General features: G+C 37.7%; 1 protein-coding gene across 8 annotated transcripts in view; it reads right to left on the reverse strand.

The window, feature by feature from the left end:
* Nucleotides 1-24,451, reverse strand: part of ANKS1A (ankyrin repeat and sterile alpha motif domain containing 1A) — a 193,172-nt gene that overhangs the window by 61,798 nt on the left and 106,923 nt on the right. For all 8 annotated transcript variants that reach the window (XR_006103693.1, XM_042465251.1, XM_042465253.1 and 5 more), the window contains 2 exons: nucleotides 22,626-22,692; nucleotides 12,235-12,341 (listed from right to left, as the gene is read on the reverse strand). Coding sequence is in view for 7 of the 8 variants with exons in the window: in XM_042465251.1 (XP_042321185.1) it covers nucleotides 12,235-12,341; nucleotides 22,626-22,692 (174 nt within the window). In the remaining variant the exon portion in view is untranslated. The remainder of the gene's footprint in view (nucleotides 1-12,234; nucleotides 12,342-22,625; nucleotides 22,693-24,451) is intronic.

Consider the following 24,451-nt stretch of genomic DNA (forward strand, 5'->3'; position numbering starts at 1 on the left):
ACAGTTTCTGAAATTCTAGGTGTCTTTTTTTGTCTGGAATATATGTATAAAATTTGAGGGATTCCGGGTAGCTGCACACTAATGAAAACAATGCAAGTGGCATGGTGATATCAACAAACAAAACCATATCTCATTTATTTCAAAATCTGTTCTTTACATTTTGGCTTATTGTTAATTAGTTTAATTAATACCCCACTCCATATCTAGACATTATGATACTGACAATAAAGCAATGATAAAGTAACAATAACACATCTGGTTTCCTACAAGGCCTTAATGGTAATGACTAATTCTGTGTCTGCCTTTGGAATAGTCCATTCAAACATGCAATGTATCTTACTTTACACATTTGGACATTCCTTTTCATTGTTTTCTATGTTGTTTTTACACAGAAGTGGGACCAGCAACAGAATGCTGCAGTGTGGAGCATTTCTGTTCAGGTTTTCAACTACTCCTCTCTAAGTCAGTAAGCCTTCCCAAGCTACTCAATATGTGCAGTCTACACTAGGATAATGAAGGGGAGTACTTAGGCTGTTTATTCTCATTTTTTTTCAAGGAAATTTTTAATAAACTCTGTACAGCCTGGGGTTCTCCTGAGTCTACTGATATCTACTATGTATATGGATGGTCCCATTTTATCTACTTAAGCATGGTTATTCTTGGCTGAAGCCTAATATATTATAATATATTATATTTCATATTACAGGTATACACTTTTTAAATTAAAACTAAATTCATTCGTTGGTTTTGAAAAATGTTGCCAGCTCCCAGTTTTTAACCTTTTCTCGGGTTGCTCATAATTTATTTTTATTTTATTTCATTTCATTTTTATGCCACCTTTCTCCTATAGAGACCCAAGGCAACTCACATGATAAAAACACTTTTGAAAATAATTTAAATAATCCAGTTAAAACTGCAGTAATTTTACTTTTCAGAAAACCATAGATTCTTCTTTAATAAACAAGTTTATCTATATACCTAAGATTCCCCCCTCCGTTTCCACTAATTTGTCAGGTAAGGCTCACTAAACAACTGATTTAGAACAGGCTGATCATACTTAAAAATATAATGGGTATAATGTTTACCCTACAGTTTTCCCGAACAGGCAATGATCCTGGTGCCATGTTACTGTCTGAAAGAGCAAACAACAATACTTCCCCCTTCTCCACAAACTGAATCGCTAACTAGAATTTGATTAGAGGCATACCAGACATTGAGTATCAATGTTTTTTTGCACAGCACATTGCTCATGGATGAGAAAAAGTTCGATGCTGTATATTTGCCCCTAGCCAGTAATGTACTGTGTTTCATGTAGGTCACCCATTTTTATGGGAGGTGGAAGCTCTCACTTTGGACTATGATTCACCCTGAAAAGGAAAAGGGCAAACCAGTGATCCCACTATACAATGCTGATAGTCAGCTAGTAAGGCAGAAATAATGAAAACATGACCCTTTGGGAAACAAAGCTAGGTCCACTTCTAAATAAATAAAGAGTAGTCCAGCTTTATGGTACAAAATCTGTTTCAGGAAGAAACTACACCTCATTTGGGGAGAAATGGAGAAATACCAAGCTCAGGCTTTTTCATTTCATACCAAGAGACAATTTTTCTAATTAAATAGACTCAAGAGAAGCCATGCACATCTATATTTCCCTAGACAATTATTGTTAAAATAGTTTTAGAAGGCTATAAAGTAAGCAGGGGAGGAAAGGCCCTAATGGCTTCAGTTGATTTATTCAGTTTTTGTAATTCTTTATTTGAATTAAATTAACATATTAATAGTATATTCAATATCAGTGAAATATTAAATACAAAATAATTGAGTAAAACCATCACTGTTATTTGGTTGTGGCCACCAGTCACCACATGTTTCCTGTAAACATTTAATTTAGCTTAACTAATTCTGAAAGTTTGGCATGGATAACAAATATATTAAGCCACTAATGCAACAGTCCATCACATTAAGCCTCCCATTCTTGTTATGGTAGATCACAAACTATATAAAGGAGGAGGCGGAGGTATCAGGTATGTTGGTTTTAAAACAAAGTGGAAACCAGTACAAATAGTGGTGTGATATGGTCTATAAATAGAGCCAGTGCGGTGTACTGGTTTGAGTATTGAACTTAGGCTGCTAGCACAGTGCAGAATTAATGCAGTTTCACACTGCTTTATCTGTGATGGTTCCATCCTAGGGAATCTTTATGTTTGTAGTTTGTTACGGCACCAGGGCTCTTTCACAGGCCTGTTACAGACTGCCAAAATAAAGCTGCTTCGGGTCTCTTTTGAGGTATGCTGTTTAAATGATGCATGCATCCTAAGAATCCGGAAGCTGCACCAAAGCTGCACTCCAGTCCTTAGGAATGGAGTGTGGCTTTGGCACGACCTCCTGACTCTTAGGACGCATGCATCATTTAAATAGCATACCTCCAAAGAGACCCGAAGCAGCTTTATTTTGGAAGTCTGTAACAGGCCACAGAGAAGGCTAAATATATCACGAAACTCCAAATCCTAGAATTCCATAACTTTGAGCCACAGAAGTATTCAGTTGAACTCTACTTCATGAAAGCAAGAGAAAGGTCAAAATTAAAGTCAACTGCCACATCTAAAATGATATATCTGCTTCAATAAATAAAGACTAATTTTTTGTTGTTCTTTGTTGTTAATTGCCCTTGAGTCATCCTCGATACACGTCAATTCTGCGGATGAGATATCTCCAATACCTGCATCCTCCACTGTTCTGCTTAGGTCCTGTAAATTCACGCCCGTAACCTCCTTGATTGAGTTGATTCATCTGGCAATATGGTCTTCCTCACTTTCTACTACCCTCTACATTTCCTAGCATTATTGTCTTTTCTAATGAGTCACACCTTCTCACAGTGTGGCCAAAGTAGCCTCAATGTGACCATTTTGGCTTCCAGAGAGATTTCAGGCTTGATCTGTTCAAAGACCCATTTGTTTGCCTTTTTGGTTGTCCATAGTATCCTCAACACTTTTCTGCAGCACAACATCTCAAATGAATTGGTTTTCTTCTTGTCTACTTTTCTTCACTGTCCAGCTGTACATGGTAGTAGGGAATACAATGCCATGGATGATTCTAACTTTAGTGCTCTGTTGTATATAGAACCAGAGAATTGGAAGAGACCACAAGGGCCATCCAATACAACTCCCTGCCAGACAGAACACACAATCAAAGCACCCCTAACAGATGGCCATCTAGCCTCTGTTTAAAGATCCCTAAAGAAGGAGATTCCACTCCGAGGGAGTGTGTTTCTCTGTCAAACAGCTTTTACTTTCAGGAAGTTCCTCCTAGTGTTGTGAGATTTCTTTTCCTGTAGCTTGCATCCATTGTTCTCTGTCCTATTCTCTGGAGCAGCAGAAAACAGGCTTGTTCCAGCCTCAATATGACACCCCTTCAAATACTTATACAAGGCTATCATATCACCTCTTAACTGTCTCTTCTCCAGGATAAACATAACCAGCTCCCTAAGTCTCTCTTCATAAACCATAGTTTTTACATTGGACTCTGGCTCTGGAGACTAGGGTTTGAATCCCTGATCAGCCATGGAAACCCACTGGTGACCCTGGGCATGTCACACTCTGTCAGCCTTAGAGGAAGGCAAAAGCAAACTCCCTCTGAACAAATTTTGCCAAAAAAACTTGGTGATAAGTTGAAGTCAGAAAGAACTTGAACAACAACAACACTGATTAGTCTATTAATTTTTGTGCTGCTGTTAGTTTTGCTTACAATTATTGGGCTCTCTTTTTTGTATACTGTACTTTGTTGTTATTAAAAGTTACAATAACGTAAACCATATAACCATACTGGGTCTGGTGACATATAATGGGATTCTATTAAATCAATCTTTTGACTTGCTGTCCTTTTATAATTGGATATAGTGCAGCTTAATAGATACTGCACTGAAAAGGAATCTGATTTCCGTTACTGCTTCTAGCAAACTGACCAGCTGTTTTTGCACAAGTAACTGTTTTTCTCTGACTAAACTTAGACAAATTCAGAAGAAATTATCTGAATCTGCATTATCTCAAAGTATTATTTTAAACATTTATACCTATTTCACCTTATAAAAATATTAACAAGTCAGAAATTTTTGAGGTATATTAGCCAAACTAATAAACCCCCAAACCACTTTAAAATGACAGATTTCAGCTTGAAGATATGATGATGAGGCCTTGTAATTCACCTTGAGGAGTAGATTCCTCCAAACGTGTTCCATTTCAAATGAATGATACCAAGCCTCTTTTGGTGTACAGACTCTGAGCAGGTCCTCAGACACTGAACAGAGAAAATGTCTAGCAGAAAGCTGTCAAGGCATCCAGGTTCTAACCAGTGGTTAAAACCAGCATACCCAGAACCATGTCTAAAAGTGATGACATTTCCTAGTAGCTGAATTTTCTGAATCCTTTCCCAGGGTCCTATAGACATGTTACAGTATTCCAATCCAAAGATTATCAAAGCAAGAACGTCTGGGCTGTGAATTTACTTAAATCACTGCTTTGAAGTTTACCACGTATAGAAATGTAGGCTTTGAGTGCTTTCTGGACATGACAGCAATTCTATAGGTTATTTTGTTACACACAATCCCTTTCTTACCTATTTTCCAGATATCTGGTTCTACAAAGTCATGAAAACTAATAAACTGGCAGGTCAGATAATATAGGCATGCATACAAAAATATCAGCATTCAAAACAATCCCTCCTTCCATGACTTCAGAAACCAAAAGCTTTCACTACCATGCTTATTTCATAACAATAATGAGGAGGAGATGAGGAGGAAACAAGTTTTCCAGGCTGCCTTACAAAACAATTAACACTAAAGAAAGCGTACAAACATAACACAAATAATAACCAATGACAGTAAACTACAACTATAAAATGTTATAATGTAAGACTGATGGACCAACCAACAAGAAATTTCTTCACCTAGCAAAGAACTCAGATAGAACAAAGCAGTTGGAAGACAATAGCCCTGGGAAAAGTGAGCTGTATTTAATGAGGGGAAGATATTTACTTCTATGCCCCTTTTCAAAAGAGTCATTAAAAACATTCTTTTCAGGAAGCAGAGGAGGCAAGCACATCTTCCACCCACCACCAGCATCATGCCCATATAATCCAAGCATACAATCCTTCCACTCAAATTATCTCCCATCCCCATTTATCTGTCATACACCAAACAGCCCAATGAAAATTGGACTATAGATGACGTAGGATACTCATACTTTTCAGTTACTGGATTTAAAAGGTACCACTCTGCCTGTCACTTTTTCTAACCATCATTTCTATGATTCTGAAGAATCACACTCATTTTGTATACACAGGTATTCATCTGGAAGCTGATAAAGTAGAAGTGTCACTGTGCACTGTTAATGTTTGCACAGCTCTATGAAAAATGCATGTTTATGGTTCTTCTTACACAAAAACAAAAATTCAGGCTTGAATGATTTGATTTTATCAGAGTTAAAGGTATTCCTAATTTTATTCCAAGTTTATAAACCCATAAATGGACAGTAATGGGGAAGCAAAGTGTGCTCTATCCTCTGCCATATGGCAGCGTATCCTATGTCTCAAGCGGTTGTCCTGCTTTTACTCACCAAAAATAAATAAATAAAATACTTACATAACCTTTCTATGTGTCTTGTTCTGTTGCTGAGCTGCTGATGTAATTAGGGAGTTCTGTACCTTAAGAACAACATTTTAGCATATTTTGGATACAGTACCATAGAATTTGAGGTAGAATGGACTAGATTAATTTTGATTTTTGCTAAAAAAACATACAGGCATATCTTGTAGCCTATTTGGTAAAGTGCAGACTCTTACTCCATGTCTGTATATCCATGAGATTTACTGCAATTCTCAATTTGTGCCAACTCTTCAGAATCACACCATTTTACAAAACCTGTTATTTAGTTCAACAACAACAACAATTTTTTGCTGGAACAACATGAGATGGAGGAACAGCTCTTTCTAGAGTATTCCTCTCAAACCAGCTGAAGATGGCAACTTATCTGAACCCTTTGGGAAATCTATCAACAAAAAGGCTTTGAATTATCACTTTGATCAACTGTGACAGTAGGTATAGCTGTAGTCTGTAAATAACTGGCAGCTTAGATACAGGCTCAGATTCTGTGCAAGGAAGAAAGTACAGACTTTCTAAAAAGGCTAGCTCAGTTACATTTACTGCGACTTAATTCAAATAAAAGCAAAAAGAAGCAAGCTCTTGGAAACTGCTGATGTTCACAGGGTAAACATGGTGGTAAAGATTTATGATTAATTACTCTGGCTTCAGTTTAAATATCTGAAGTATACAGATATTTTACATAGAAAATGGAAGAAAGAACTGAATCTGAAGATGTCAGCCACAGATGCTGGCGAAACGCCAGGAAGAAACTCTTCTAGAAAATGGCCACATAGTCTGAAAAACCCACAAAAAACCAAGAACTGCATGGTTTCTGAAATAGTTCAGGACAAAACAACTCTTAATGGCATTACTATTAAAGATGGAAAAATGGGTTGCACCAACTATCATAAAACAGGTGGAAAGATAATGCTGGACTTCTAGTGCAATCTAACAGAGTCTAATAAAAATAAGTACTTGCATAGGGAATCTTACGATCAAAACATATATGATAAACCTGAAGGAATCCATCATTTCAATAAAAGTGTAAAATTTAAACATACTATTCTTCCTGAACTCAAAACATAGCTGAATATTGGCTTCTGGGTTGAAAATGGTGCAGTGTTACAATGTCCCTTAGTAGATACACTGAGGGACCTGCACTAGACATGACAGTCGCTGATCTGGAGCAACACCAGTTGGCTAGAACTGATCCCCTCACATGGGAAGCTCAGAGGATTGTTCCTGTATATCTGATTTATGTTCTATTGTCTAGATAATGTGTCACTGTCACTGAGATGCGGGTAAAGAGGAAGAGGCTGAGAATGGGCCATTGAACCTGCTGCACTCTAGCCACCAAAGGAACTTAACGTTGCACATTCAACTTTCTAAATTTCCCTAAACGACATTGTGAAGAATTAAGGAAACTTACTAGCTCATGGGAACATTTTATTTCTATTATTATTGCTTCTACCATCTAAAATATTGAGTAAATCAACCCTAAATGTAAATTGCTTTAAAAGGTGAAGACAAGGTTATAAGATTTGAGCTGTTTAAATCATTAAAGATGGACTGTAAACAGAACTACTAAAATACAATTACAATTAAAGCCACAAGTTAATTAAACTTAAGGAAAAGACTAAAATATGTAAAGTGTTAACCTTACAAGAGTCATGAGAATGTATTATTTACCTTTCCTGAAGATAAAGGCAAGACTGTCACTGTGAGGAAGTAAATGGAGATTTTCTTCCAGATCATAGCAGACACAATCTAAGATGGCTTGATCAAAGCTGAGAGAAATACAGACAGCTAGTGGCGAAGTGGACTAATTACAATAGAAATAAATTATTTTCTTTCACTTGATAGCGGTCAGAAATGGCTTCAGGGGTTACATTCAACCCAAGTAGACAGGGACCATATGGCCAGAGATCAAAGAGGACCTCTGTAAACCAACCAAATAAGATGAGTGACACAAATCAAGTGATTCTAGAAGAAATAAGGCAGATAAGAGTTGAAATTACTCAGATGGTGACTAACCTGATGTGTGAATTTAAGAAAGATTGGAAGGAGAGACTGAAGTATGAATTGAAAGATATAAGGACGTATCTAGCTCAGATGACTACAAGAAATGAATCAGATGAATCAAAAATTAAACAAAATAAACAAACAAACACAGACATTGGAAGAATCCACTGATATTTTTTTGGTAACTTTTAAAGACTTTTGATAGAGAATATGCATGGCAGGGGGTTGGACTGGATGGCCCTTGTGGTCTCTTCCAACTCTATGATTCTATGATGACCTGGATGCTACTGCAATTTTGGAGCTTGAAGAAAGAAAAAAGACTCTTAGATTTGGATCGACAGTGGAACAATAAAATGGTGAAACAATATATAGTGGAACAATATATGTATATGAGAGAGAGAGAGACAATAGTGGATGCTTCGGCTGATCTCTTGCAAGAACAAATAGATGATCCCAAATCAATTGAATAAAGTTTACAGGCTTGACTCATGGGTGGCGAGACAGAGAAATCTACCCACAGATGTTATTGTTTATTTTATGAGACAACAAGTAAGAGATCAAGTTCTATAACAATGCTGTTTTTAAAAACTGAAGATGGATGAGAATACAATTTTTTAAGAATATTCTAACAAGGGTTCTGAAGAAAAGAAAAGATTATGTTTTTGGTTGTCAAGTTGAAGCATTATAGGATTCCATTTAGATGGGAGAAATTGGTAAGAGTTACTTTTCCTTTTAAATAGAGGAGATTTAATATAAATACAACTGAGAAGGCAAAAAGATTTTCTAAGGAAGTATAAGAAGGAATTAGAAGAGGGATTGGGTGGAGGAAAAGAAGAACAAACGGTGTTGGATCACAGCTCTGGAGCTGAGAATAGTGACAAACCAGAGGAAAAAGATATCTTGCCAATGGCAGAAGATACTATACAGACTCAAATAACTTAAAGGCTTAATGTATCTAAAATGTGTCTCATGGAATATTAAAGGCATGAATTTGGCTCAGAAAAGGAAGAGGATTTTTCCATTATTTAAGGAAATTTAAATGTTATTTGATATGTTTAGATAAGACATGTATTAGAAAAAAGGTGATTTTTTAAAATTCAGTCCAAAACTGAGGAAAGAATTTGCTTCATTAATGTGTAAGAAGAAGAGGATGAATGGCTTATGTTAATCAAATTGGCCCTAAATATGTAGGAATGGAGATTCACCTTAAAGGATTAAAAACTCTGATAGTGTGAATTTATGCTCCGACAGAAAATAAATAATTATTGGAAAGTTTGGGAATTTTCTTATAACTGGATAGTCTGTGGTTATTTCACTACAAATTGATAGAAGTTCAGATAAGAAGATGAAAGGAGATCAGAGGAAACTTCCAAAATCTTTTTTAAAAGTTTATGGACAATTTAAAGCTCCAAGATGCATGGCCGTTTAAACAAGGAAGGGTGAGAGAGATAATACACATTTTTCCCCCAGAGAGACATAAATCCTTTTCTAGAATTGATATGTTTCTGATTTCTAAGGCATTGCATAACAGAATTAAGGACATGGAAGTTCTCCCAAAAATCTTTTCTGATCACAACCCAGTATGTTTAACTTCAGATCTAACAGGTGTTTTTTTAATTCAAGATTGAATTATACATTATTTCAGGATGAAAAATATTGAATAAAGCCAAGGATTTTAAAATGATTTTTGAGGATAACTTAAATAAAGGCATTGATGTGAGAATAGTATGGGATATTATTAAAGCTTTTATGAGGTAACAATTAGTTTATACCTTATAAACAAAGGAACAAAAAAGAGACAAAATTAATTCTAAAGATTTGAGATTTATTTTAAAAAAAAAGGAAGGTAGAGGCTTACAGCTTCAGAATACGCTTTTAACCAAAAATGACGTACATGATTTGTTTTTGTAGACAAACGTTAAAGAAGCACATTAACTGAGAAAGCTGCTCATAACTATATCTCCATAACAATCTTCTAGAAGAGGTAACTTAGAAGTTGGTGGACATAATTCACTCATTATTTTCAGGGACTAAAATAGCAGCTAACCCAAACCTCTCTCATGGGTGGTTGACACAGTGACACCTTTGCTTTCTGATGTTTCATTGTACACAACTTTGTTTCATGCACAAATTATTAAAAGTATTATATAACATTATCTTCAGGCTACATGTAAAAGGTGTATGTGAAACATAAGTGAATTTTGTGTTTAGATTTGGGTCCCATTCCAAGATATCTCATTATGTATGTATATGAAAATACAGGTCCAAAAAATTCAAAATCCAAAACCTAGTCCTCCTTTTCGAAATAAAAATATACTATTAAAATGTAAAGAAGAAAATTAAATAAAATGAATACATGTACATTTCCTATGCATTTTTGCTATAAGTAATACTATCCATATCCAAGACTAAAATTGTAAAGGCCTACATACTCTGAAGGCACCAGACCACTTCTGATGTCAGAAGCTAAGCAGGTCAGCTCTGGTTAGTAGTTGGATGGGAGGGCACTAACAAGTACCAGGTGCTGTAGGCTATATTTCAGAAGAAGTAACTGGTAAAACCACCTGTGAGCATTTCTTGCCTAAAAAACACCCTACGAAATCCATGGGGTCACTGTAAGTCAACAGGCAACCTGAAGGCACATACAACATCTTTTCTAAGGATTAAAAGTGGCTAACAACTGAAGACAACTGGAGTGCCAGTGAAGTCACATGTAACCTGAAAACTGACATCTATTTCACTTAGATTTAAATTCATACAGAAGGTTTAAGCAGCTTTAGTTAAAATAATGTTGTTTTCCATATCCTTCTTTTTTAACCCACTGAATTTGCAAAACAACATTTTGGCTCATGATTTTTTGAGTAGGCCAACTCCCGTCATTCACCACACACATAAAACAGTCATTAAGAAAATGACAGCATAGTATTTTCAAAAATCATAACCAAATATAACTTGCATACAGAAAGTTACACCTCCACCTGACTATGTAAAATTCTAGCAAAAAGACATTTTGGTGGTTTGTGTCTTTGAATCAATTCTGACTTGTAGTGAGCCTCTCATAGGGTTTTTATGGTATGATTCATTCTGAGTTGATTTGCTATTGCCTTCCTCTGAGGCTGAGAGAGCCTTACTTGCCCATTACAATGTCTCTAATACTCTTAAATGATAGTTTAAGAACAGAGCTACCTTTCTAAATGATTAGCATGAAAACAATATTCTCCTGTGAAAGAGAAAAGCTTATTCTTCTTTGATAGATGTTCAATGTTTCCATTTTGGAACACATTTTACTTTTTTTGTACACCTGGAATTTTTTAAGACATGCTTTGGGAAGGAAATTTGACATGTTTTCAAAATAGGGACTGTTTGTAATCTGGATTTTGGCCATCTTTTTGCAATTTGCCAAGTGAGGAAAAACACAATCTGAAGCTCATTCTTTCACAAGCAGTTCAAAAGTCTTTGTATCGGCTATGAGGATAGAGGTTGGCTAAAAGTTTATCATATGAAGGATTTTGCAAATGTGCATTTTACACACCAGAGAAGATACTGGACCCTTGCTTTGTCTCTGAACTCGCCTACTAGCGGAAATTTACAGAACATTCTCCATACACAGCAAGAATTCCCTCATAAATATCCATTCCTACCCAGTGCCAGTGAATGAATGAAGATAATTTAGTAAAGTACTGACCGGGGCAACCAGTGTTCAGCAACGCTGACTGAACAATGTTATACTTTAAGAGGCTAAGTGACAAGAATATCAAAGAAAGGAAACTGTTGTCTCAGCCAGGAGAGCCAGAGCTGAATCATTTTGCTCTTAGACATTTGGAATAGCAACAGAGCAAAATGGAGGAATTACCATTGAGCAAGGAAGTGTAATGATAAAATATATGAATACTGTAATTTAGGATACAAGCTACTGGGATTTGCTTCTGCAATAATCAGCAGATAATACTCCTATAGTAGCTGAAGAATTTCAAAGTATTTCCGTAACAGGCAACAAATGATAACCTCAAATATGATCATTCCAACAACATGAATCTTTGTCTGCAGACTTCCCAAAATACCTGATGTTGTGGAAAAATGCTCAAAGATGTGGAAACAAAGTTGTAGAATTAATTCAAATATAAGCTTGTCAATCTTTCCTATTTTCAGTTAGGGGTTTAACCCTCCAAACAAATCTAATCCAGTCCTTCCCAGGTATTAACACAACTCTAGCTCTCTCATCTAGATGAGCTTTATTGTCATCTTCTATAGTAGTTTTGAATATTTATGACTCTACTGGAGAACCAAAACTTTGTAAAGAAGAAGACATTTGTTTACAATATTTTTAATCATTGAGATAGTCAGAAGAATGTATCCTTGTATTTCATTTGTTTAATTGGATCTGACAGTACTGTACTAACAATTTTATCTGAGAATGAGACACTATAGAAACCTATCCCCAGGACAATTTGTGCTGCACTTTATTTTATGAGTCTGAATTTGTTAACTTCTTCACTCCCCCCCCAAAAAAAAAACAGAACTTCAAAAAGTTAAAAGTCATAAATAAATCTTTAACAGATTTCCACACAGTTACTTACCAGGAAGCGGACATCATCAAAGCCATTGAGAAGCAGTTTGCTCTCATACTGCTGTAAACCGATGGATTCCAGCCACTCCCCAACACTCTGCTCCAGCATCCGCGAACCTGACGAGAGAGGAATCGGCAGACGCTTGAATAAGGAAAACCCATTAAGACGGTAGCAGCGGCACTCTGAGGAAGACAGGTGGCATTGCCACATCATAGTCATTACCATAAAGAAGCCAAAGCAGGGCCAGAGTACTGACTGGCAGCTGCTCTTCTGTACATAAACCATGAACAATATAGCTTCTGTCCTGTTCAAACTAGAGTGTTAATCAGTCTCTCAGGTATACTCAAGCAAACTCTGAATCCAAGCTGTTTAGAACCATTCCTGGGACCAAGATATGACATGCACTGATCTCCTGGCTCAAGTGTGTTCCACGCCAGGCATAAGAGCCCAAACCTCACAAGAATCTGTCAGCTCCTTGTTTCATCACAGGGGAGTGCAAACTTTCCACGGCATCATTCCAAGCCAGGGCTACAGGCATGAGAGACAAGAGAGGGCCAGCTCACAAATACACACAGCCCAGCAGATGCTTGCATCCATGCAACTTCTGATGCATTACCTTGTACAACAGGCCAGTAAGGAAGGCTGTTAGCACTGGAGGTGCAAAGCAGTTAGAGAGAAAATACATCTTCATGCAGCTGAGAGAGACAAACAGACACGATGGGTGTTCAGAAAAGCAGCAGCAGCCAGATTAGTGAACAGCTGTCCAAAGGAAGACATGCAAGACAAATAAAAAAAAGACACACAAACTGCAGTAGAAGAATAAAGATTTATACTTTTTTTCCCCCAACAGTCCCGAAACAGGCAAACCATGGTAAGGGCTTTTCTTTGTTATTTTATTACAAGGAACAGAGGCATGAGTGACAACAAGCCTGGGCTCAAAAGTCCTGCCACTGTAATTTCACCACCTATCCAGACGGATGACATCCTGACAGCTTGTATTGACTGAACTAAGATGGGAACCAGCATCAACATCTAGACTGAAATAAATAACTACACTGGAACATCCAGTGAAAGCAAAAAGGTCAGTAGTCAGCTCATTTTCCACCCAACAAAGCTGCTTCTGCCAGTTCTTTGTTGACTTGTTTTTGCCAGTCCTTCATTTTCTTCCACTAAAGGTAAGCAATGCCTTTACATTTCTCACTCTGATTATCAGCAGCTCTCAAAACAAAGCATTTTAGCTCCTTGATTTAAGGGGGAGAAGCAAAACAAGACGAACACACCCCCTCCCCCTTTCTCTGCTGCAGGTAGGGTTAGATATATCCTGGCACCTCTTTTCAGCTGGTTTATCAGAAATATATTCTTCAAGGCCCCCGCAGAAGCTATACGGAACAACTCTTCTTTTCTTTACAACCTAAAAGGAGAGTCTAGGAACTTGTTACTTTCCTTGTGCAGAACTGGAGATACTCGCAGTAGCAAGGAAAGTTCAGATCCCCACGTCCTTGCTGTCCTCAGAGGAATTGCTATGCAAGTCACGCAGTATTTTCTCAGCCTTTCTAGCATGTTCGTCTTTGAAGGGCATTTGCAAAATATTGATGAAGACAGCAGGGTTGCAGCCTTTGAACCCTGTGGGTATCTGAAGTTCTGTACATTCTAAACTAGCCCCTGCCACTTTTTTCCTGTAATGCCTGCACAATGCAGTACTAGCTGTTATCTGAACAATTTGGAGGTTAGAAATCCAGCTGCACTATCTTGCAGAAAAGATCCTCTGTTAAGCAAGTCAGTGTTAATGAATGCTCAGGAGCTGGCGAGCCTTCTTAATGCATACTGCAGCACTAGGGATGCAGCACTCACAAAAGGTTTCCTCCTCCCTTCTCTGACAAAGCCTGGCCAAAAGGACAGCATCTATCCCCAGAATTCAAGAAGGCAGCTCTTGCTTGGCCAGAAAGTCTTTCCTTATCCAGGACAATTTTCTTCCTACTCCGTAAGCAGGCAAACACACTGTTGTCTTTTCTCAAGCAGGCATGCGTCCCTTTCAGAAAGATGCAGCAGACTGCTTTGTCTAAAGGCAGCAAGCTCTTGCTCACTCACTGGCTGTTCCCTCCCCTCTCCTCATGCTCACACCCCTCCCAGTAGAAGCAGTGATCAAATTTCAGAATAAAAGCTGGCAAGGGGAAGACAAATACAACCACAGCTTTATAATATTCCAGTTAAAATTGTAATTTACTTGACCATTCACCCCACAGTTTGTTTTTGCAGTGTACTGATTTTCCCCCAAGATGTGCACTGAGGAGATTGTTTGATGCTGAAAGGCAAGTGTGGCTGAAGGTAGACAGGCTAACTAGGAAGAAACATATCATGCTGGTTTTCACTGTGCCTATATACTTGCAGGCAATATTTCTTGGGATTTTTTAAAGTTGCTTCCTATAAGTCTAGTAAAATAGAGCTATAATGACACTAAAGGCAACCTTTGGGAAAACAAGATTTATCACTGTAGGTAATTAAAAGACCAAGTTATTGAAACCTCCCAAGATTATTTGAGAGCTGCAATGTACAAGATCCATGCACATATTTTGTTTGGATGTTAGAAGAGAGGGCAGGGGAATACAAACCCTATTGCTTCCAAAACCCTTTAGTAGTAGTAGTGTTTAATAATCTACAGAGGTAAACCATGACCAGTTTCTGAATGAAATTATAATCTATTGATCCACTATGGTTCACAGGACAGGACACTTGTATCCAGCAAAATGTTAATCGAGTGCATGATCTCTTGCACCCCAGCTTTCTCCAATATGTATCACTACTGCTGTCATGATACATACAATGTAATGCCATAACAAAATTGTTTTATTTTTGCTATACTGTTAACATCCATAATTAACAGTTTTCAGAGGACAATGCTGGTACACAGAAGATATGGCTAGGGATAACTTACTCTAGTCGCATGAAGCCAACTGAATCAGTCCAAGCCTTATCTCAGTTTTAGTAACAGTTTATTGTGATAGGATTGCAACTGACTAGTCACATACCAAATGACCTTGACAAGCATAGGATATTACTATATCCGTACTATCATAAGCAACTCTGTGCCTTTGGGGCTGTACACCATTAGATAACTACAGCTATTGCAGATAATTCATTCCTCTCTGGCATGTATGACAAGCTATAATGAAGAGCAAGTACTCTGATAGTTACTTTTTACTCACAGGATAAACCATACAGCTCAAGCAAAAGAGAAGCACTAAACTGAAAGCAGATCAGCCACATCAAACAAGAGAAGGCTGGATTATGAAACATGGAAACGAATTTCTGTAGTTCCATTTGTACCAAGAACAATGCTACAGTTTTCCAGTCCACAAAAAGGCAGGTGAATATTAACTCACAACAGTAAATACAGTCAGCATTAGAGGTGACAAATGATAAAATGAACACAGATTGCTACAATCCTTTGTGCAGCAGAATCAAATATTTTTTAAAGCTTTAGTGTTTTACTGAAAGCTGAATTAAGCTGTAATGTCCCACATTAATTCTCTCTAATGCAACAACACTAGTTTACTGATGTTTCAGCACTCATCCTTCTGTGGCTGGGGATAGCAAACTGACAAGTGAAATCATAGTAAAACTATCACATATATCACACAACTGCTTCATGACAGGTGAATCACCATTGGCCAGAAAGGATCTTTTGCATCATGTACCCCTTTTAATCTAAACCTCAACATTTTAATATTTCAAATAGTAGGTGTGAACAGGCATGAAGAAGAAAAAACACAAAGGCTGTGCTGAAGTCGTTTAAAAGACACATATCATTTTATTGATTTATTTGCACTTAAAAGCAACTAGCCAAAGCCTTTTGTTAGCAAGCTGTGGCCTTTGAAGAGGCTGTTGTGGAGGATGTATTACTTTTTAACAGATTTCTTCTTCAGTGATACTAGTGAAAGTGGTAATGGCCCCATATTTCTGTTGGGACAGAATATTAATTCTCTAAAGCCTTTGAATGCAGCAGCAACAGGATACTATCTATATAAATCAAAGGAAAGATCTACAATCTCTGCAAAAGGCTTCAGATTCTAAGCAACTTAGATTTAATTCTTCCTCTTCTCATAAAGGGCTATGCTTTGGGAAAATGAAGAAAGACAAGAGAGAAGAGTTAACATCCAATGGCTGGCACCCTGTTAGTGACTTATGTACGTCTCTTTGGATGGCATGTGGGAGGCTAGTCTCTTGTCCTTGCATTCCCTCCAAAAACTTCCTATGGCCAGCAGTTGTTGAACCTTGGGAAGGGCTACTGCTGCCCTTTCTTACCAGACAGAAAGGGAAAGGAGTGTGGGAGGTGAGTCAGATCATGAAAATCTAGCTTCTCTAAGCTCCTGAGGGAAGGAAAAGAAGGGGGTGCACTTGATTTGAGAGCATATCCTCATTTCTCTTACTCGCTCTCCTTCTCTATGGTCTAAACTGCCTCCCTCTCCCTTGATTCCCCACCAATAAGTGACAGCAGAAGGGGCACCTCCAGGATGGAGGATGCAGAACAGTGTGTGCAGAGCTATGTGCACATGTAGGATCTTGCCTTCATATATTACAATATTTACAGTTAGCACTGGCACTTTTCTAGTAAGGCAGCTGTCTCTTCATTTTAAGGCAACCTAACTACCTGATAATTAAGTAATTCTTACATTATTTATACAACATTTATACATCTGCTTTTTCACAGGAGTGTCAAACCTTTGGCCGTACTACAGTCCAGTGGTCTACTGACCAGAAAAACAGAGCTGTGACAAAAGATCCTGTGCATACTACAATATCACAGTGGTTTATCTTCTTAAAGAAAACAAAAACTCATCTACATAAAACATCCAGTGAATTCTGTAAAGCCTCAAAGCCATGAATAGAATGGAAAGGGGCGGATGGACTTCCATCTGGAATAGGAGCTCTAGGGGTGGGGTGGGCAAAGACCAGAAGAAAATAAACATTTTATTCTGTTTTATGCAGTGAGGCCATCTGCTTGTCAGCAATCAATTGCAAGTATAAGAAAGTCCTTTTTATTGATCTTATGTAGCTTCACAGTAGCCATAGTTGGAGAATGAGAACTAATCAGTTACTTGCTTCCCTCAGCACTACGTTTCTAATTATGTCAATCAATCAGGGCATCTTGCAAGGGGGAACTGACAACAAAACAAAAAGGGCTAAGAAAGCTGGCTGTGTAAGTGACAAAGACAGTGAAGTTGAAAGAGATCAAAAGTAATCTGCAGTGCAGGATCATTCGACAAACTCACCATCCATATGGTAGTTCATACATTTAAGATACAATAAATGGATATGGCTCATTACTTCTTGGCAATGTCAGGCAAAATGTGACACCTGCACATTTACCAGTGGTTCACTCTGTATACAGATTCTAACTTGAGAATGGATTTGACTGCATTCCTTATGGTCATATGTGGTCTAATTTTTGGACTTTGTTTCCTCTCTACTATGTGGTCCCCAAATTTTTGGGGGGCTATTGCCCTTTTTGTTCTTGGGTGACAACCCTAGCATCTCCCCACAATGTGCGTTTCTTGATATTAGGTCTACTGTTCTACTGTAACTTCAAAACAACCAATCTTGGTCGCTGCTCCCTTTGCCACCCAGTCAGTATGGGAGAAGCAACTGAGTAGCTGGCAGCAACAATGCTGAACTTGCGGCAAAGGCTAGGGCAGGCAAGAGGTCACTGCTCAGCCAGCTGCTTTGTTGCTGCTCCCAAGGTGATGCTTCTCCTTCGCAAGGAAAGATTCTCAATCCAGCTTTGTTATGGTGGAGGCACAGTCAGTGTTTATGTAGGGGATTTACAGAGGCCACATACTGTGCACTAGAGGTGCATGGATGTGTGCAGGGAGAAATTTTAATTATAGGAGCCTCTCCAAGGCAAAGGACTCCTTCCAAAAACTGACCCCAGATACTCCCCCGCTTACCCAGAGATGTGCCTTCCTCACATAGCTTCAAGTGTTCATTCCCTCCTCCCACCCACCAAAATTGTTTCCTCTGTTATCTCTTCTCTTGGCCTGTCTGGTGAAAGAAAGCAGGAGCAGCAGCACAACTTCACCTGCCCAGTCAAGTCCCAGCAAAGATCACAAAGCTTAAGCAGGGTCCCAAAGCTCCTTGTTGCCACCACTTCTTCCCTGCCACCATGGGCTTCTTGCTCCAGTCAGTCAGTCCCAGAATGGTGCTGCTCTGAGCCCCAGAAGCAATGCCCTGCACCAAGCATCTCAAACATTTCCCAACTGGTACTACTAGTGAAAGACACAGCTAAGGGAGTGAGCTCACATGGGGAGGTGAAGAGCAGGAGACACTACCACACAAAGCGATCAGCAAGGCTGTGCGGTGGTTTTAAGCGACCCTGAAAAGAAGTTTCATATAACCCTCATCCTCATTATGGCCCTAAAGGCCACTAGTTCTTCTTGTCTTTCTTGCACACCAATACTTTGACTGAAGGCCCTCTTTTTACTCTCACTGCACCCCTGCTGCCCCCTTCCCCCTCAATGCTCCCTTGGATCTTTCCACCACCCCCAAGGGAGGCATATCATCCACTTTCAGAATCACTGGTCTATACATATATTTATACCACCCAATCTGCTCAAAATTTCTGGAGAAGTCAAAAGACTGCATACAATTGTGGCATGTCTGGGCCTAAAAAAGGTACTTCTTAACTGTGGAGTTCCAGAGTCCAGCAGTGTTTAAAAATTCCTTACCCCCAGTGTAGACATTGGTTTCCATAGAATTAGACCTGCAGATACTGCAAAAGAGCAGTATAGTTTTAATTGTCTTACAGATACTCAAGAATAACCAAAGTAATCTACTAAACCATCTACAAAACCATCGTAAATACTCCTTGAATGTGAGTGCACCTTTAAAGTTACCAGATGATTAACCTTTGAATGTGAGCCAATGAAACTATGTTATATGTGCTGCTATTTTATTTGCAGAATGAAAAACACATCCTACAACATGTCATCAATGAAATGAGAAAAATGACCAAAATAGGTTGGAATTATTAATAAGCAAGCCAAAAACTGGGCTAGTCCCATCAAATTCTCTAACCAGAAATTAATTTCCTTTCCTATTCTTAAAACAGGATTACTTAGCCTGCAGTCAACGGAAGAATATTTTTAGTTTCCATCTGGAAACTGCCCATGGATAAAATTTATTTCATGTCACAGTTCATAGCTGCTAATTTTAGTTCATGCTAATCTAAAGGGATCACGTACGTTTGAGCATCAATGCATTTTTATTTACTTTCCCTTGGAGAATAGGACTGTCAGCTGAACAACATGAAAAGGGATTCCCATTCTTAAGTTTCTGTCCTCTTTAGAAATATTAACAGCTAATATAAAATAGCATGTAGGATCCTATCCTCAGTGAACTAAGCAAATATGAGTATGACCGCCAAATTAATATGTTGTAAACAGGGCTCAAAAGAAAACTACAGAAATATAAACTAGAACAAATTAATAAACATGTTAAGAAACATAGTTTAACTTCAACATGTGTGACAGTTTAGTGTTTTCTGGTCAATGTATATGGGCCTAGACAGCTCCTAGATAGGGAAGGCTATTTTGAAAGGCCATAAAAAGGAAAGAGAAGACAGAAATAAACTTATTTTCTGAAACTACCAAAGAACTCAAGTGATGGATATAAAGTCTTCAGTACCAAAAACTCCATATAGTAATGCAATTCTTCCTTGTTTATTCAAAGATCTTCGAAAAACTATTCCTCAAAAGTTACATACAACAATTTGATGAATCATTTGATACTTCTGAACAACAGAACTATCAGAAATTCAAGGCAAATAAATGTATACTGTGAAATCACAGCTCTCATTGCCTTAGTGATCTTGTCCCTGAACAGAGATAAATGCTGAGCATGAGGATGCACACATATCCAATGTATGCAAGGAAGTGAGACCACGCTTACTAGCAATAACATATGGCTCATCTGAATAAGAGGTAGAAGATGTCCCATGATGTTGAACAGCATTCAGCCCAAGAGTGGCTCTTTTTAAATACAATGGCCTGTTACAGACTACCAAAATAAAGCTGCTTCAGGTCTCTTTGGAGGTATGCTGTTTAAATGATGCATGCATCCTAAGAATCCGGAAGATGCACCAAAGCTGCACTCCAGTGCTTAGGAATGGAGTGTGGCTTTGGCGTGACCTCTGGCTTCTTAGGACCCATGCATCATTTAAATAGCATACCTCCAAAGAGACCCGAAGCAGCTTTATTTTGGCAGTCTGTAACAGGCCAATGACTTTTTAGATCCAGCCTTGTAGCTCCTGCAAATTTCCTACACTATCTAACTGTGCAAACAAGCACTCAAATCAAGCTATTTCATACAAAAAACTACTAAGGTTATGAGGGCCTAATAATCTTCTTACTGAAGAAAAATCTAAATACAGAAGGGAAGAAAGGCTGGTGATAAATCCAGATTTTTAAATAAACAAGTAAAAGCATATTAATGGAGTGCAGCAGAAACTGACAGAAAGCAAACTATACTTGGCAGGCAAGTGCATCTCTGATTTAATTTAGTTTAACTGATTTGTCAGAAAGTATATTTTTCTGCATCAATTAAATTGTAGCAAAAGTTTGAAATGACTATTTTGCCAGATGAGAAAGATTAATAAATATCAATACTCTGCTTTCTTCATTTCAACACTGAAATAAAGTAACCTTACTTTTTTTTTAATCTTCAAGGTGTGTGTGTGTGTGTGTGTGTGAGAGAGAGAGAGAGAGAGAGAGAGAGAGAGAGAGAGCAAATGATGCCTAGGTATATTCCAACTATTCTAGACACATTTTCCCTGCTTTATAACCAACAAACAAACTGCTTAGATCAGAACCTTTTTGAACTTGATGACTATGTCTGGTTTGGGGTACCGGATATTTCCCTCCTCCCTTATAGTTACTTGGAACAGAAAGATATCACTTATGAACTTATCACAGAAATAGATGGCAGTGTATAGACTGTAGCCATATTCAAGCCACATTCTTTTCTCATGTCTCGAATGAATGAAAAGGAAGGAATGAAAGAAATGAAAGCAAGTATACAAAAATGTGTATTTTTCTATAATAGTTCTTTTGAAAGAAATATGTAAAAGCCTGAAATATTTCTGGTCATTTTCTGAAATTACAACTACAGATATTTTAGGTTTGGTTTTGTGCTGAACTACCACAACATTTCTGTTTTGGACAGCATTTTAAAGTGGTAAAGGTTGAGTATCCCTTATCTGAAATGCTGGGAACCAGAAGTGTTTGAGATTTTGTAATAGCTGTATTTGCATATACATTTACAATGAAATATCTTGGAGATGGGACCAAAGTCTAAACACAAAATAAATTCATGCTTCATATACATAGAGTGTGTGTGTGTGTGTGTGTATAACAATATATATTTTTTAATAATCTTGAGAATGAAATAAAGTTTGTGTTCACTGAACCACCAGAAAGCAAAGGTGTCATTATCTCTGCCATCCATTTGGTTATCTGGAGGATTTCAGAATTCCAGATAAGGGAGACTCAACTGGTAGTAGTTCAAAATAGGTCATCAAGGTTTACCCAAAGCTGAACTAGTGAGAATTTTTGAATCATTCCTTCTAGATACTCTACATGCAAAACTATTGCTGAAATTACCTTCACCTGCCATACTCTTTCCACTGCATCATAATATGGATGCCTTGGAGCAGTCCAGTATGAAATAATGTTTCTCTTGTTTATGAGAAACAAGAGTTTCATTATTATTAAACAAATTCTAGATAGGAAATTGGAAAAAAAAATTATTAAAAGGTATCTCTTCCAATAGTAAGTGCAACACAGATATATACGAGGATCAATAGCACAAGTCTATTTTAATGGGAAAATGGTAGCAAGCAAATCTATAAGCAAGTCAAAATCCCTCCTATTCAACACTCTCTGTATCTTTCTAAGTTCTATCGTTTCCTCTTGTCCTGTGTTCATCTAGCTCCAATTTTAGATTGTGAGCCCTCAGAACAGGGCTTAGCAATTTCTGTACTGGGCCTAACATGAGTAAGTAAACTAATAATGTAAAGTAATGCAAAATTATATATGGTTGAGCAGCAGCCAAAAGCAAGTCGAGTAGCTGCTTTGTCCAAAAGAAATCCATTAAATTAAGTACAATGTGTATGCCAATCAGGAATTGAAGAATAGCCAATTGCTGTTTCATGTCTGGATTTCTAGAATTAACACATCTCTAGAGGCAGAAAAGACTTAAACCATGGTTTGAGAAACCCAAGGCCCCAATGTCAAGTCCCAATATGGATCAGTTTGTACTGATCTTTCATTGGCCTGACTGCAAATGCAGGTTAAGACAGTTGCACAAGCAAGAACTCACTCACACCCCTCAGTAGTTCAGTATGGTACCTGACATCCTTTGCTGCTCCTGAGAGAAGTCAATGCCTTCACCAATGGAGCTCATGATTTTCTCAATCTGAAAAATATAAGAAATAATAGTAAGACTGTATTCATAAATGAGAAGAGCCTGATCACAGTGATTCTAAACCATACAACTATTGAAAAGTATGTATTAAAGTCTAGATTTTTACTATATGAAAAGGATGTATTATTGATTAATATAAGAAATCAGTCTATAAAATCACCTTGTCAAGATGACAACTAGCAAGGAAGTGATGTTTGTTCACACTGTAAAAGAAACACAGAGCGGAAGAAACCTTCTGTAAGGTTTCTCTGCATGAACAGAAGAATCCTTTCATACCCTTAAATAAAACATACAACCCTCCCTATTTTGTCAACAAAAATGTACTACTCCTGCCAAAGCATATTTCTCAATACCAAGTTGATTCTACTGGAAACCCATAAAATCATTAATATAAGCTGTAAAATGGGAGCAAAAAGGGAAATCATTCTATGTAATGCTTCCCATAGCCAAAAAGAGGAACACCACTCAGTCCAAGCTGAATTAAACTGCAGGGGCATCTACAGTCTCCCTAGCATCTACAATTCAAAGAAAGGAAACAACAGATGCAATGCATGTTTTTCAGACATGGCACTCTAGATTTTAAAAGGACCCAGCCTACTAAAAAGTAGAACTACAGGTAGCTTTACATATATCATAATCATCATATCCTTAACCTACAGAGCTAGAATTCTGCCCATTTCCCAATCAATTACCAGGCAGGTAAAGAAACCAAGGAAGAGGCTCATGGTTTGGCTTGTGTAACCAGAAACTTAGCAACAGTGTTTATGTAGGGGTGACAGTTGTATGCCTTCTACTGCAGGGATGGTATAAGGTGTGGATTCAGTTTATTTATTTAATTTATATCCTGCCATCCCCCCAATATGCGACCCAAGGAGGCTTAGAGCACAAACTGAAACAAAACATTGCTAAAAAAATAAACAAATTTCTATCATATGCCTAATTCCTACAAAGAAAAAAAATAGTAACAATGCTATATTTACCAATACTTGAACTGTTCAGACGAAGTTTACATTTATATGTTCAGACAGAGGTTTGACATATTCATCACATTTAAGTTATCAAAGGTCTGATGAAGCTCAGTAGCAGTGAAAAAAGGTTTTTCTTCTTTATAGATCTGCAGTCTTATGCTACCGGAATGAAAGGTGCAGAAGCTTATTTAAAAACTGAAGCCTGAACCTGCATATGTTTATCCCTGACAACTTTATCAGATTTGTGTTAAATTGGTTCTTCTCACCATGTGCTCAAGTAAGCTTTTTTTTTTTTGGTCCAATTATCATTTGAGCTACGAACTGGTTTACTTAGTACATGAATTTTGCCATGTGTACACTATACACACATGGATCAATTCAACCTTCACCCATAACTAGCAAAAGAAAAACACAAACACCAAGAAAGCACAAACAATTGTACAACTAAACAATCTGAGTAGTCAGACTGTTTCCTAAGAGAGGCAAAGATTTGCAAAAAGGTAAGGGACACCATTTTACTATGCCACTGCATATAATGGGACTTGAGCATCCTTGGATTTTGGTATCCAGGTGTGGTCCTGGACCAAACTGCAGCAGATACCAAGGGACCATTGTAATATCTTATTTGTAAGATGCATCTTTAGACCGAGCTCAAGTGAGCTCTTTTAGATTCTAGTTTAAAAAGAAAATGTCCTTACATTTCTTACATACAGGAAAGAACATGGGATACACGGAGTACTTAACTGAAGAGTGCTGTGAAACCCACACGCTTGTAGTCATGT

The sequence above is a fragment of the Sceloporus undulatus genome, chromosome 4 (genome assembly GCF_019175285.1).
Source record: "Sceloporus undulatus isolate JIND9_A2432 ecotype Alabama chromosome 4, SceUnd_v1.1, whole genome shotgun sequence".
Classification (NCBI taxonomy): domain Eukaryota; kingdom Metazoa; phylum Chordata; class Lepidosauria; order Squamata; family Phrynosomatidae; genus Sceloporus; species Sceloporus undulatus.